Source organism: Lynx rufus, unplaced genomic scaffold, assembly GCF_022079265.1.
Source record: "Lynx rufus isolate CCGP_SWC_20201006 ecotype Redwood Valley unplaced genomic scaffold, mLynRuf1.p SCAF_8, whole genome shotgun sequence".
Lineage (NCBI taxonomy): Eukaryota > Metazoa > Chordata > Mammalia > Carnivora > Felidae > Lynx > Lynx rufus.
Window position 1 is genome coordinate 132,374,906 of NW_025814896.1, and position 15,788 is coordinate 132,390,693.

The 15,788-nt window shown below is 57.5% G+C and overlaps 1 protein-coding gene across 1 annotated transcript in view; it reads right to left on the reverse strand.

Moving 5' to 3' along the window:
- Positions 1-15,788, reverse strand: part of GREB1 (growth regulating estrogen receptor binding 1) — a 76,478-nt gene that overhangs the window by 44,913 nt on the left and 15,777 nt on the right. Inside the window, exons 4-10 of the mRNA XM_047069808.1 lie at positions 14,584-14,766; positions 13,194-13,337; positions 10,915-11,043; positions 7,321-7,434; positions 6,691-6,834; positions 3,121-3,306; positions 806-1,156 (exon numbers count right to left, since the gene is read on the reverse strand). Coding sequence (XP_046925764.1) covers positions 806-1,156; positions 3,121-3,306; positions 6,691-6,834; positions 7,321-7,434; positions 10,915-11,043; positions 13,194-13,337; positions 14,584-14,766 — 1,251 coding nt within the window. The remainder of the gene's footprint in view (positions 1-805; positions 1,157-3,120; positions 3,307-6,690; positions 6,835-7,320; positions 7,435-10,914; positions 11,044-13,193; positions 13,338-14,583; positions 14,767-15,788) is intronic.

Genomic DNA, 15,788 nt, shown 5'->3' on the forward strand with positions numbered 1-15,788 from the left:
CAACACCCTAGTCCCGTCCTCTGCCCTGGCCTCCTGCTTACTAGCAACATGCCAGGCACGGCCTGTGGCCACGTGGTTCTGGGGGGGGCCCCCCGCAGCTGTCCCCAGAGGCAACATCGCCCGCTGCCTCATTTCTCTCAGGCCCTCGCTCTTAACATCCCCTCTTTAGATAGGTTCTCCTGACCCCTCTTAATAACCAGCTCCCCAAATGGGATCCTCCGACCCCGGGCCCCTCCACCTGTCCACCTGTCACTTTCTGCACTGGCTTTGGTGTCTGCCTCCCACCCCAGAACGTGCGCTCCAGGCGAGCAGGGACCTCGTTACCTTCCTTCCTGTATCTCCGGTCCCTACAACCGTGGCTGCACACAGTAGGACTTCAATAAATGTTTTTATACTGTATTAGTTCACTGACGCATGAGTCCACATAGACAATGAGATCGCTGGGGTTTTTGTTCTCCATTAGCTAGCTGAAGGAAGTGAGGGCCAGAGTCGTTAAGGGACCAATCACATCATCAGGTGCATGGACCCAGGCCCTCCACCCGGTCTAACTCCAGAGTTGCCCAGCCTCTCTAGGGTTTGGCAAGGCGGAATGCTCACCTTCCTCTCGGAGGAGGAAAGAATTTTAACTCAGCACGCCAGCCGGGGCACGAGCGGCGCACATCGAGGGGGCTGCTGAGCACTAACCAACCGCTGCTACAGACCCTGGGCCGCGAGAGGCAAAAGGCGCGGATCTGCAAAGGAAGGCAGCCGGGAAACAGACGCAGCTGCTTTTCCCGCTGCCCCCAATCTCAGGCGCAGGGCTCACCCGTGACGGCGACGCAGGAGTCGATGGCGGGGCTGCGGCACGCGCGGACGATCACCACGTAGTTGGTCTTGGCGAGCTTGCCCTCGATGAGCAGCCGGAACATCTCGGAGAGGCCCTCGGCCAGGGAGTAGGTGCACTCGATGATGTGCACGCTGTCGTTGCAGGAGCTGGCGGCCAGGCCGGCGAGCCAGGGCAGCTGGGCCGAGGTGACGGGGGCCACGGCGCTGGGCGCGGGCGGGCAGGGCTGCGGCTGCGCCTGCTGGTACTGCCGGATCTCGGTCAGGTGCGATTCGCGCCACGAGCGCAGGAAGATCTGCTCCAGGTCCTCCATCAGGGGCACCTGGTCCGCTGCTGGCAACGACAAGACGGCAGGAGAGGCTTGGGCGCCGGCCCCCGGGTCCCCACCGCGAACGCAGGGGGCGATCCTGGGGAGCCGCGCGCAAGCAAACGCGAAAGTAACACAGTCGGCGTCACCAATGCCAGATCGTCTCAGGGACCGCGGGGAGGTACAGGGAGGGCAGCCGCGCGGCCAGAAGCTCCCCAGCCTAGCGGGGCCACAGCTCTTTCTGCCTGTTCCTCAGTCTGGGTTTCACGCGCGGGTGTTAAACAGCAGCAAGGACTGCGAGCCTACGACTCCGGGGCTCCTCCTCTTTCCCTACCTTCTCGCCGTAACCACGCATCGCGCTGTCTGCGGTCCGCGCCCAGCACGGTCCCTGGCCACGCAAAGTCCCTTCCTACGAGGCTCTACCGTTTACTCAGCGGTGTCTCCACTGTCGATCCTTTCTTTGCTGCCACGTAGCCACCTCTGCAAGTGCTTTCACAACACACGTCTTTATGCGTAGAACCTAGCTTCCCGGAGTCTCGAATCCGGGCTTCCGGGGCCAACCTGTACACATCGTCAGACCGTGTCCCGAGGGCCTACGTGCGTCCACCTACCGGCGACTTTAATGTCACGTGTGACACTGGTTTTACTGCACCCTTAGCCCCACTGGGTACCCACGCGTGCGTCATCAATTCGAGAGATACGTTACTTGGTTTGTGGGTCTGACGCCTAGGAGACTGAATACCGTCAGCCTTTCTTTCCTAGGCGTTTTCTGGCGTGTTTGTCCAAATCTTATATCTGGGGGAGTTGGAGGAAGCGGCACCACGCTTGGACTCGGAAGGCGTGCTCCCTTCCGGTTCCACCCGGCGCCAGCACGGATCCAGAGCTATCTTACGATACGGGTTCCTGATCTGAAACACGGGATCACGATACACACGCACGAGGCTACGCCAAGATTTGATCAGATTAGCCGTTAGGCCTCCCATCTTTGAAACCTTTCCCCTTGAGCCCACGCCCCCTTCTGGAATCACCATCGCCAAACCGAGCTCTTGGGAGAGCTGTCTACACTCCGTACGCTTGCCTCCTGTCTCCAATCCACCGCAGCACGGCTTTTGTCCCCCACACTCCTCGGACGCACCCATCACCGAGGGTGCCTGTCACTCCCATGTGCCCAAACCCAATGGTCAATCATCAGCCTTCACTCTGCTCTTGGCCTCACTGACTCAGGCGACTGGTCCCTCTCCTGAAATGCTTTCACGGGATTCTGTGTCCCTGTTTACCTGTTCCTTCAACACAGCCGAGGGCCAACTACAGTGCAGGTGCTGTTGGACACGCAGATGTGAACTAAATCAACGTTCCTGATGTCATGGACCCTACATCCTAACCGGGGAGAGGCACGGAAAGCGAGCAAATACTGGTGCTCTAAAGGCAAGATACGGAGGAGAGAGACTCCCAGGGGCCTGCGGAGGGGGCACTGTCTTAGATATGGTGATAAGGTTCTCCCTGAGGTGACACAGGAACCAAAACTCGGAGGACAGGTTCTGGGCAGGGGCGTTTCTCTGGGGTAGACGGGTCTGCCGCGGGGCACGGCAGGGCTGGAGCGGAAGCGGAGGTGGGAGGAGGCCTGGTCACTTGGACCCTGGAACCGATATGGGTTGAGTGTGTGATAGGAGACCCAGGGGGGCTCCAGCAGAGAACAGATACGATGACATTCACAATCGTTAACAGCTGTGCAGAATGGGGGGCAGAGCCGCACCCTGGCAAGGGAGGGGTGTGGCGGAGGAGGGCGGGGGACGCCGCATCTGGGACGAAGCAGGGCTTTCCGGTGGATGGGATGCGGGTGGTGAGAAAGGATGGTCCCCGGCACTTCCTGTCCGCCAGCCAGCGTGGCTTCTCAAGGGCTCCAAGTGACGGGCAGGGATCCGGGCTGACACGCCGCCTCGGGCCGCGACCGCTGCACCAATGGGCCCCACGCGGCGGGAGGGAGGCTCACCCAGCTGGACGAGATAGTAGACGGTCAGTAGAAGCTGCACCTCCTCGGAGATGGGCTGTATCGCCGAGGCCCCGTAGTGCTCATACGCCCGGGAGATGGACTGAGAGTTCTGGTAGCACGTGTACAGGAGGGGGCTCACGACGACGTCACTCAGGTTCCCGCAGAGGTAAGGGAAGTTCCCGTGGCCTGCGGAAGAAGCAACCACGTCCGCTTGGCGGCTGGCGTGGGGCACACGTGGCCCCCACAAGCGCGCACGTCGAAGGCGAGGGAGCCAAAGTGGGCAGGCGAGAGGCCCCTGGGCTGACTCACACGTCCCTCTTCGGGGAGAAGGAGGAGGGAGGAGGGAGGAGGGAGGAGGAGGAGAGGGAGGAGGGGGAAGAGGGAGGAGGGGGAGAGGGAGGAGGGAGGAGGGAGGGAGGAGGGGGAGAAGGAGGAGGGAGGAAGGGGAGGAGGGAGGAGGGGAGAGGGAGGAGGGGAGAGGGAGGAGGGAGGAGGGAGGAGGGGGAGAGGGAGGAGGGAGGAGGGAGGAGGGAGGACGGAGGGGATCGCAGATTTCCCGCCCTTGCTGAGCTAGTGCACCTGCTCTGAATACTGACCAGGGCTCCAGCGTCTGCCTGTTCGTCGTGTCCAACCCTTGTGGTTCACAGGTGAGCTCGCTGAGGCCCAGAGCGACGCGCCCAAAGCCGAACAGGCGCCCCGCTGACTACAGAACGCCTCTTGTGAGCACTCTGCCGCCCCCCCTGCCAGCCAGCCTGCCCCTCCCCGACTCCTCCGTGCTGGCTTCTGTTTCCCATCCTCCCAGGACTCTCTGGCAGGCTGAGTGAGGAAAATGAATCACTGCGCAGACCGAAGGCTCCAGATACTGACGGAACCCGACCAATGCTTTAGCACACGTTAGGAGACCAATTCCGACGAGAACCCTCAGGGTCAGAAGAGCCTGGCCGGACTGATTCTCCTCCGCGCTGGGCATCAGCTGTGTGGCCCTGCGCAGGAAGTAGGACTTCTCTAAATCTCAGTCTCCACGTCTGTAAAATGGGTCGAAGGCACGCAGCCCTCATGGGGCTGCCGAGATAACTGGATGCGCCAGATGCACGGGCGCCGTCCTGTGCTTGGTCTGAACTCATTCACCAAACACACACTCGCTGAATGCCCGCTGTGTGCTACGTGCTGGCATCATGCTTGGCTCTGGGGAAATCTGACGCCCGAGACAGTTCACATCCTCACACAACTGCGTCTCAAACCTGAGGGTGCATGAGGGTCCCCCGGGCCCCTTCTGGGCCTTCCCGCACAGCTTCTGATTTGGAAAAGGGGCCTGATTCTGATTCCAGGATGGGCCTGGGAATTCACCCCTCTAACAGGTCCTGGACGATGCTGGACCTGCTGGACCAAGGACCACGGTTGGGGTGCCACGGCTTGCGAACATTATGGCTTAAACTGCGTTGGGGCCCAGGAGAAAGAAACTAAGGCAGCCTCGTGGAGAAGCCACATGGGTTTGGGTCCTAAGGCGCAGGTGGGGTTTGGGCATGAGGTGGGCTGGGGGCGGGAAGACCCAGGACAGCAGGCATGTTACAAAGAGTGCGTGGCTGGGGCGCCTGGGTGGCTCTGTCGGTAAAGCGTCTGACTTCCGCTTGGGTCATGATCTCGCGGTTTGTGGGTTCAAGCCCCGCGTCGGGCTCTGTGCTGACAGCTCGGAGCCTGGAGCCTGTCTTTGGATTCTGCGTCTCCCCCTCTCTCTGCCCCTCCCCTGCTCATGCTCTGTCTCTGTCTCTCAATAATAAATAAATGTTTAAAAAAAAAAACAAAGAGTGAGTGGCTTAAACCAAGCAGAAAGTGCAGTGACCTTGAGGAATAAGGAGGATGGTCTATAGCTGAGGTCGTCAGAGGCGGGTCTGCCGGACCCTCACCCCGACTCCTCTGAGGCCCCTGGCTCGGGAGAGGCACAGATGCCACCCTGCCCGTAGTGGTGCCACCGTGCTCTGTCTTCTCATCCCCGCGTTCTCACAGCGTCTCACAGACACATAATGACTGTGCACAGGTTACATGTAACACTGTTGCACGTTGACCTTCTTCCCAATTAGCCAAGAGGGCCCGATGGGATTACCGGCCGTGACTCATGCTCAGTTCAAACCCAGATCTGCACCCCTCTTCCTAAAGACCCTGTCCATTTTTTTTTAGGAAAAAAAAGCAGTGCCTCTCTTATTTCTTAATTACCGGTAAGATACCTCCCACTTGCCTACGACCCTCTCTCCTCTGTGCCTCCAAACACGATCCCAGATGCTGTACTAGCTTCTTCAGGAAGGAGGCGCACGTGCGTGTGTGTTTTATCACACGGCCCCGGCGACCGTCATCATCACGCGAGTCCTGCCAGACCTTCACATTTCAACCTCTTCTGCTTCACTAGAAGGGGATTTCTTTACTTGCAGCAAGTCTGCCCCCACATAACCTACGTTAACCTACTGTCGCAAAACAGATCGAGTCTAGTTTCCTGCTTCCATGTGGCGAGCGTGGCCGTCTTTGGCCAAAGTCAGATTTCATAGTCAAAATGTACTAGTGGCAGAGGATGACACAGGACGATCCACCGGACCAGGGGTCCCGGGAGCAAGGGGCTGTCTAATCTGTCTCCATTCCCTGGTGCTTTGTACTGGACCTGTCATTATGGCACGAATGAGTGAATGAATGTATGAGCGACCTAGTGAATGAGCGAGTGAATGAATGAATGAATGAGCGAGTGAATGAGTATGTGAACGAGCAAGTGAATGAGTGATCGAGTGAATTAGTAAGTGAATGAGTGAGCAAAAGAGTAAGCAAATGAATGAGCAAATGAATGAGCCAATGAGTGAGTGAATGAGCAAGTGAACGAGTGAGTGAATAAGTGAGCAAGAGAATTAGTAAGTGAATGAGTGAACGAGTGAGCAAATGAGTGAATGAGCAAGTGAACAAGCAAGTGATCGAGTGAGCGAATGAGTGAATGAGCATGTGAATGAGTGAGCGAGTGAGTTAGTAAGTGAATGAGTGAGTGAGCAAATGAGTAAGCGAATGAGTGAATGAGCGAGTGAATGAGCGAACGAGTGAATTAGTAAGTGAATGAGCAAGCGAAGGAGTGAATGAGCAAATGCACAAGCAAGCGAGTGAATGAGTGAGTGAATGAGTGAATAAGCGAGTGAGCGAATTAGTAAGTGAATGAATGAGTGAGCTAATGAGTGAGCTAATGAGTAAGCGAATGAGTGAATGAGCGAGTGAATGAGCGAGTGAATGAGCGAGTGAATGAGCGAGTGAATGAGCGAGTGAATGAGCGAGTGAATGAGCGAGCGAGCGTGAGCGAGTGAATGAACAGATGCACATCATGGAACAGAATCGTTCCACTTGGGCTTGTCGTGGAAAGCTGTGAAAAGCCCTAGAACTCTTGGCATCTGACCAGGGGCAACACCAGTGACTGGTCTGCTTAGTTCCTCCGTTGCCCTGGAAAGGGTCTGAGAGTTTTCTCAGGGGGACACCCTTGGAGTCAGCCTGTCCCTTGTTCATCCCTTCAGGCTCTCCGACCTCCACCACCTGTCCCACTGCTGTACTTGCCTTTAAATATCACCGGCTTGGCCTTGCATATTTTCAGCAAGTTGTCAGGGACGGACACTGGTTCTCCAGAGGCCACAACGGGGAAGGTGACCGACGCTGGTCCCACCGAGCCAACCTGGGGCACGCAGGACATGCCTGCGCTCTCTAGGGACAGGCCAGGAGAGTTAGGAAGACAGGCCAAACAAGCCACCCACCTCTGGCAGACCTGACGTCAGGCCGGCCTCCGAATCGGCTACAATCTGACCCTCACCCCTACTTGTGGGAGCCCCCAAGTCTTGGAATCACAGACTCCTGAGGTCAAAGCATCTTCAGAGTCGCTTGATCCAATCTTCCCCACCAAACAACCCAGTCCCCTCCTCTTCAGTCTCCCTGCCACGTGACAGGCAAGCCCCTTTTAAATTCCTTTAGGGTCAGGGAACGAGCTCACGGCCATACAGGAAGCCTGGGCTTGGTTGAGCAGCCCCACCATACGAGAAAGAGACCCTCTGTTATACCCAAGTCTGCCCCCCAGAACATCCTCGCCGATTCACGCGGAAGCACACACACGGGCACACACGCCCACGCCCACCAGCAGCAGCACCACCACGGGTCCCCGAGTCTCGGGTTTCCGGCAACGTTGCCGTCACTTACCGTACTTAGCTCTGTTCCCACCACCCTGGGCGTAGCCGGCGTCTGTCGCTGATGGAGATTCTGGGGACCACCCTTTGTGGCGTTTTTTCGGGGGCCCAGAGTTTGATAAGATACCTAGACAACATTCAGAGTACGGGTTAGGCTTTCGCTAAGGATGAGCTTCCAAACACTCCCCCTGCTCTGGAGAGCACGTATTTGTTATTTTTTAAAAATCAGAGCCTTACGAGGGTCGTTAGCTGTTTAGGGAAGTGTCCGGGCATGAGGAAATATCCTGTCCATTTCAGTGAACGTTTCGTTCCAAACCGCGCAAGTGCCTCGGCCTGATCTCTGAGCCCTTAGCACACCCTCACCTTTAACATGGGGTCACAAGCCCTGCCGTTAAAGGTGGTTTCGTGAAGACTAAAGAGAATGTAGCGAAAGCACAGCCTTGGGGCCCACTGGCCGGCAGCCCCCAAGATCACATCCTCCTTCGCCTCCTCCTCTAAACTGCCCCGTGCATGCCCGTGTGCTTCTGGGATAAGCCACGGTCACGTTCGACCAACCACCACACAGTTTCACCACCTGGGGGCAGGACCGCTCTACCGGTGTTCCTCTCCCACCCCAGCCTTGACCGCTAACTTCAGACCAAAGAAGTCAACAGGAACAGAGGCTGGTACCTGCTGTTGTTAATGAGTCATCCCCGCCCACTCTAGATAACAGCATGTGCGGGACTCACGCTCTGCTCCTGGGTTGTTCAAAATATCCAGAGTTGGTTACCACATTCGTTTGAGCAATCCGACTCAAAATCTCCCCTACGTTTAGAAGTACACATTCAGCTGTGGCTGCACATTAAACGCCCCTGGGAAACCTTTAAAGCTCTCTGTGCCTGGACGCAAGCCCATCCCAGGTAAAGCGGAACCCCGCGTCTGGGGGAGCCCCGGGGAACCGTGGTGACTCCAAGCTCCCTGGTGACCCTAACTCACAACCAGGGTTGAAAACCACGGTGTAGGGCAAGGTTCCTACAAATCTGGCCTGAGAAGGAGCTGGACAGAAGCAGCAGGGCCCTGCTAAAACCATCCGCTCCCGGGCCCCACCCTGACCTACAGAACCAGACTTCTGGAAACAAGAATGAGAAAATGCCACCGTTCGTGGGCACCCTGGTTTTGCTTAAGCGCCCTGCAGGGTCTTGCTCCAGAGTCTCTTAAAGGTGGTAAAATTATGCTTGACTCCGCCTTAGACTGATCAAAAATGAACAAAGGGAACAAAAAGTGAAAACAGAAAACAGGTGGCTCACACAGAGCTTTCGAGCAGGCGGGCTCCTTAGACACACCTCCTCCCGGCAACACCTGAGGCAGCTACTTATAACCGCTGTTCCGTTTATCTTCTATTACCTTCTACTGCCCGCACATCTGTCCTCAGGTGCGGACAGAGGCGCCCCACAGAGACCAAGACGCCTCTGAAAACCACACTCAGCTACCGTAGAGGGGCCAGGCCTCGATACTAGGGATGGAGGGTCTACAGATGTCCTCCCCCTTTGGGACACAAGCCCTCACCACTCTGCTGGACCCAGCTCGACTCTCCCAAAGTGACGTCACTGGGAGTCGTCCCTGGGGTGCCAATGTGGACCAGCCCTCGCGGTGTCTCCTGGTATCGGGGTGGGGGGCACCCCTTGGCATTCTGCGTGAGCGAGTTTTTATTACGTAGACTTCCATGTCACTCCAGGACACGTAGCACCCAGACCCCCCTGTGTGGACCAAGCAAGGATCCTGGGCACTTGCTAACGCTCCCCTCCCCCCTCCTGCGAGGGGGCAGGACTTTTCCACTCAGGACCACTGAGCGACAGTCCTCAAGCCCGAATTCAACACCTCTTGTCGTTTTAGGAGCAGTTGATTAACATGGGCTTCCTCTCTCCCCAGAGCGGGCGGGAAGGCACAGGACCTCTGACGTTTCGGCTGTGCCGTCTCAGTCTGTGAAGGTGTCCCGGGTGGCCAGGTGCCGAGGCCCCAAGATGGGAAGGACGCTGGCCCTGCTCTCAGGACCTTCGGTACCTGAAGGACACGGATGGCCATGGAACTGAGACCAGGCAAGGTACCCCGCTGCAGGAGGAGGGGACAGCTGAGCTGAGCCCTGAAAGGCAGGTTTAGCAGCAGTCAGGACTCAGTGCATGACCAGGGGGTGAGGACAGGAAGGGGAGGGCACTCCTGGAGCGTGGCGGTCTCAAACAGTGGGGAATGAATAAGGTTCCTCAGGTTGGTTGGGGCCAGATTCCAGAAGGGTTCGAGGGCTGCCGGGGACTAGGGGCATTCTACTTCCCACACGGCTCCTCGTTCACCACGGAGTGGGGCCCCCGTGCCCTGCTGCCCGGGCAAAGGCTGGACGTATACAGGCCTCCACGCAGGCCGGGCAGGTGCCACAGTGCAAGGCTGCCATCACCATCCCAGAGGCCCGGTTGTCGGCCACGGGGCCACCCTAAATTCAGCACCTTGTCAAGAAACACCAGTCACAGCCCGGAGCGGCTGGAGGAGGGACAGAGGCTGGACCTCGGATTCCACGCTGGTTAGGACTGGGGAGTCTCAGGTCCAATTCAGAAAAGACACTGGTCCTTCCACCAGGGAGGGGACACTGGTCCTCTACCAGGGATGTCCTCTGCCGGCCATGTAACAGAAGCAGGGAAGCCTGGCCTCTAGGCCTGGGCTGCCTCTCTGGGCCTCACTTCCCTTCTCTACCAAACAGACTGTGGGACCAGAGAGTCACTACGGGCTCTTCCAGTTGGACAGTCTTGCATGCCAAAATCCACTCAGCTGCGTGCAGGGAGGACGGGGAGAGAGGTAACCCTGGCTTACTAAATGGCTCCTGAGAGCCCAGAGGGGCGAGCACGGAGCTCGGAGTCAGAGGCTCCACGGCCTCTACTCCAGCAGAAGGTCTGTGTAACCCCTTCGTGCACCTCTTCATCCTCTTCTGAGCTTCCTCCCTCACCGCCTCTCACGCTTCCCCAGCTCTAAGGTGCAGCTCGACTGCCACCTCCTCCAGGAAGTCCTCCCTGCAAAGGAGCTCAGTGATGATGCCGAGGGGGGCATGGTCACTCAGGGAGCTGCCAGAGGGTCTGAATCTCCATACAGCACCTCGCCTGACCCTCTCAGCCGCCCCGAATGCAGAATTCTGATCTCCAGATGAGGGAACAATGTAGCCAGAAGGCTCGTCCAAGATCCCCCTGACCAACAAGAGGCAGAGTTGAGTTTCGAATTCGTATTTATCTGATTTTGGAGCCCGTGTTTTTCCCATGACACCACACTGCCCCCAGTTTCTCCAGGACTTCACAGCCCTCCTGACGTGTAGCCCACAAGACTGGCCGCCCACCTCACAAGGGGCTCCCGCTGCTTCTTGCCGTACACCCATCACCCACGTCGGTGGACGAAGCCACGGCCCCACCCACACCAGGGCCCGGGCACAGCCCCACCGACCCGGGAGGCACCTGCCGGCCTGTCCCGACTCTCTCTCCATGCCACACCCGCTCCGTGAGGCTCGGTGGCCCCAGTACGGTGGCGCCCACAACCCCCACAACAGCCTGGCCTAGAAAAAAGCAAGACCCCCCCCCCCCAGGACAGGCGATGCTACCTAATGCCGAGGGCCGTGGCATGGCCGATAGGTCGTTCTTCACCAGCTGTTGGTGCTTCGGAGAATCTTTGCCATTGAAAACAGCTGGACCCACGGCCGTAGCAAGTGAGGGGTGCTCAGAGGCTGGTCCTGGCAGCAGAGAGAGAGAAAAGGGGAAGCACAGAGTCAGTTCGTAGGAGCCCTGCTTAGCAGGAAATTACTTCTCTTCCATTTTTACCAACCAGCCGACAAGTGGTTCTGCCCACTGAGGACACACACACCCGTGCACGCACACCCATGCGCACACACTCCTGCTCCAGTGAGCGCACAGCCCGGGTCAATGAAGGACCAGGGAGACAGGAGTGGCCAGTGGGGCCCCTGCATCCCAGGAGTGCACCCGAGGCTGATCCGCCTCCCTTCTCCCACACCCTCACCCCCCAGGCTCTGGTTTGCACCAAACACGCTCAGGACAGTTGTAGGGCACGCAGTCACCCAGGGCCCTGGGGCTCCCCAGGTCTGAGGATAATGCCGGGGGAAATTATGGATTCTGGTCTTGTGAGGCTCACTGCTTACGTGCTCACATCAGCCAGCGTGGTCTGGAAGGCCCTCCAGAGTCGGGGGCAGCACAAAACCTTTCTTGTGGGTGAGGTGGCATGGTGAGGGGCTTAGGGGCATAGTTCGGAACCCCACTGCCCTGGGTCTGAATCCCCTGCTCGGTTGCCGCCTGGGGCCGAGTGACCTTACTTAACCTTCTGAACCCCTTATGCTTCAGCTTTCTCAGCTACAAAAGGGGACAATAACAGAGCCACTGGGAGAAAGCCAGGATTTCAAAGAAGTGTGCCAAACAGTGCCTGGCAGGTAGTGAGCGCTGAGTATTTGCTATTGGCACCATACTTAACTCTTGCAATCACCCTGCAAATTAGACAAGATCTGCTCCAGCTTTACAGGCGAGGAAACAGAGACGCGAAGAGTTGAAATCAGTTGCCCCGAATTGCCCAGCCAGAGGCTATCAGTGCCGGAAACTTACACCCGGCTATTCTGATGGCAAAGGCCAAGGGCTCCCCAGCCGCCATGGTAGCAGAGGTTCCTGGGGGCCCGGGCGCGGTGAGGACAAGAGCAGACGGCATGCAGAGAGGGAGGCCCGGGGCCTCGGTGGGAGGGCACGGTTCCCAACCCTGGCGTGGCCTCTTCGTGGGAGCCAGGGCACCGACTCCCCTCGCTAGGCCCCTCTACAGACCTCGTGGGCCGGAGAACGGAAACAGCCAAGCCTCCCGAGCCCTTGAGAAGGCTGCTGGAGTCAACGGCGACCATGCTCAAAGGTCCGTTCAGGATGGCAAAATGCCAAGCACACGACCCAGAAATCCCTGCTTGTCAAATCTTGACTTCGCCTCCAACTGCCCGGGAGACCCCAGGCACGCAGCTGAGCCTCAGGTTCCCCAGAAGTACCGCGGGGAAACCCAAGCCTGCTTGCAAGGAGGCTGTTAGGACTCAAGGAGGCACATGCCCAGGCTTGTGGGATCCTGAGCACACGGTAGATGGCGCACGCTCGTCTCACCTGCCCCTTGCAGGCTCCCCACTGCAAACTGGGGGGGTGCTGAGGGACCCCAATTCACCACACCACCGATGAGGGGATCATATTACGTAGCAGACAGCAACAGAGGACACCTTTCCAAGTTAAAAACACAGCATGCGGGGGCACCTGGGTGGCTCAGTCAGTGAAGCGTCCGACTTAGACTCAGGTCATGACCTCACAGTTTGTGAGTTCAAGACCCGCATCGGGCCCTGTGCCGTCAGCGTGGAGCCTGCGTGGGATCCTCTGTCCCCCTCTCTCTGCTCCTCTCCTGCTCCTTCTCAAAAACACGTTAAAAAAAAATTTTTTTTTAAACACAACACAGCATTCTGTGCCAGAAACTACTACAAATTCAAGATAAAATGCTAAGGCTTTGTAGGCAAAGATGAGGTACAAAGCACGTTTATTTATCTTGAAAAACGTTTGGCTGCAGGGGCACCTGGGTGGCTCAGTCGGTTACTCATCCAGCTCTTGATCTCGGCTCAGGTCGTGATCTCACAGTTCATGAGATCGAGCCCCCCTTCCGGCTCTGTGCTGACAGCATGGAGCCTGCTTGGGATTCTCTCTCTCTCTCTCTCTCTCTCTCTCTCTCTCTCTCTCTGCCCCCCCCCACACCACACTCTCAAAAATAAACACACTTTACAAAAAGAAACAAGAAGATCGCTTGGGCTGCACCCTCAAGCTGCCAGGCTTGTGCGTTTAGCTCCTTTGTGCTTCTCGGTCGCCTCACCTGCCTGCTGGGCTCCCAGGGGGGCGCTCGGGCTGGCTCCGGGAACGGGCTCGCTGGAGAAGGCAGCCAGAGGCCCGGAGCTCTCCGCTGGCGGGAAGAGTGAGCTGGAACAGGCACTGGCGGAGGTCGGCCGGCTTCTGAACTCTAAGGGGGCAAGACGCGTGCATGAAAACCAACCCCCCCCCCCCACCCCGGTCACGCGAGGCCTTCCTAGACCGGAGGCTGTCCCCCAAGAGAGCCAGACACCTAGATAACCAACACGGTGCCAATGCCATGCCAGCCTTGCCTCAGTGTAGCTGGGGGAGGCGGGGGTGCGATAACCCCCACGGCTCCGTGCCAAGGGCAGGGGGATCCGTCCGAGGGGCAGCTCTGATTATCAGCAGGGGGAGCAACCCTGAGCGTTTGGGACAAAGAGAAAAACAGAGGACACGAATGAGTCACCCCCATCGCTGCCCTTCAAGCCCAAGGAAAGAACAGATTATTACTCAGAGGCAGAGAAAGAGCTGAGAGCCCCCTGTCCCGAAAGCCACCCTCTGCTGGAAAGATTCCCTCCCAGGAGTTGCATCTAGCCTGTGAGGTGTTTGGTCACAGCACGTGATCAAAGACTCTTCCTGGGTCCCACAGCAGAAGCACCACTTTGTACTACTAATTCTTGGTACCAGGAGCTCAAGAAATGTTTACTGAGTCAAGTAAGAAAAGGAGTAGGGGTGGGGGAGGAAGGCCCTGAGCCAGCCCTTCCTGAAGTCCCTTCCTTCTATTCACAGAGGCTGGCCAGGAGAGGCCAGGTGACCAGAGATGAACCAACCCAGACAAGGTTCTCGTGGAGACCCCTCCTAGGACATGTCCCTGCACAGCTGGCTGAGTGGGGGCCTCTCAGGGGCCATCCAAGGCTGGGCCTCTGAAAATCCACTGCCCCCCACCCTCTTCTCTCCCTAGTTGACTTAGCCATGGGTGATCCGGGAGACAGGAGGGAGGAGGGAAGCCCAGTGACTTCTACGACGCTGGCCTTCACAGGGTTCGGGGCGGAGAGAGGACGGGTATCATCCGAGCCATTATTTCTCTAAATCAGAGTTTCTCAACCTCGGCACCGCTGATTATTTAGGCTTGCTCGTTCTTTGTGGGTTGGGGTACAGGGCAGGGGGGGCGGGGGGGGGGCAGAAAGGGCTATCCTGTGTGCTGCCGGATGTTTAGCAGCATCTCTGGCTAGGCTGGCACTACAAATGTTTACCCATAATGCAAAGCAGCGCTTTGATTTCACGGGGCTGACCTTCTGCCTGCAATTGTGCCCATGGAGACTGGGCGCTCCTCGAAGTCCGGCTGACAGGCACCTGGGCCCTCTTGGAGGGCCCCCGTTCACCCACCCAACCCTGCTCAAAGCCGAACTGCTCACCTGAGCCTTTCCAACAGATGAGAGGTCCTTTGGTTAGAGTCCCTTGTGCGTTGCGGACCAGGTAATACTTCAAGTGTTTCTGCTTCTTGGGCTGAGTGGTCAACTTGAGATTTATGTGATTAGAGAATTCTGTGAAGTAGCAGAAGCCTTTCTTTCCACAGCCAACGCAATTCCCAGAGAAACCTGGGGGAGGGAAACCACCACGAAGGTCTCCAACTTACCTCCAACATACTCGTCAAATAACGCAGACTTTGTGGTAATTCAAAGTACTCCCATCCTGTGCCACGAACCCGAAAATTCCACGGGGCAAGGGTCCCTAGCACCTTATGTTGGTCCAAGGGTCGAGATGACCTTGACTTGAACAGAAGGAGGCCCAAGAAGACTTAGTCATGGAGGAGGCCCTGAACCTTGGAAAACTGGACTTGCCGGGGGGGGGGGGGGATCAGATTTTAAAGCCTATACACACAGCAAACATTACAAGATGAGACTATCGCATTCAACCGTCTACACTGATCAAGTGCCTGCAGGAAGTGGTACACGCCCATCTCCTTCAGTGCTGGCCAGTCACAGAATCTCAAAGCCATCAGAACACTGACGGCCTCCCAGGAGCCCGAAACCCCATCCTGATCCCATGAGTCGCTGCAAGAAACAAAGAGAGCTCCATGGGGCGGGGGGGGGGGGGGGGGGGGCTGGAAGGGTTTGGCAACCAGCGGAACGGAGACCCGCTGCCCCGGTGTGGCTGTCACAACGTTGGCATCCTGCGGCCGAGGCCGGAATGGGCCTTTCTGGGGACGGACGGAGGTTCCCACCAGCTGTGAGGCTCCAGAAGGGTCGCCCGATGACAAAACGACCTCTTAGGAACCATGAAAATCCAGCGAATAGGGATAAAGAGACCTTTACAAACTATAAAGTCCATTCAAACCACACTCAGTGCAACCACCGGTTAACATGGGACAAATGTGACGATTGGCCTAGCTGCTCTGGTCTACACCCACCATCTCAAGAAGACCTTGCTGAGGACCTTGCTTCGCCCACTGGGGCGTCTGGTTTCTATGGTACAAGGCCCTTTGGCAGGAAAGACCCTAAAGCGGAGACTGATCTGTTTCATCATATTCTCTGGCCGACAAGTTTCCAAAGGTCACTTTGACTCAGCCCATGAGGGCCACGTGGCTCGGTGTGTGAGCCCTGCTTTCAAACAGGGTATT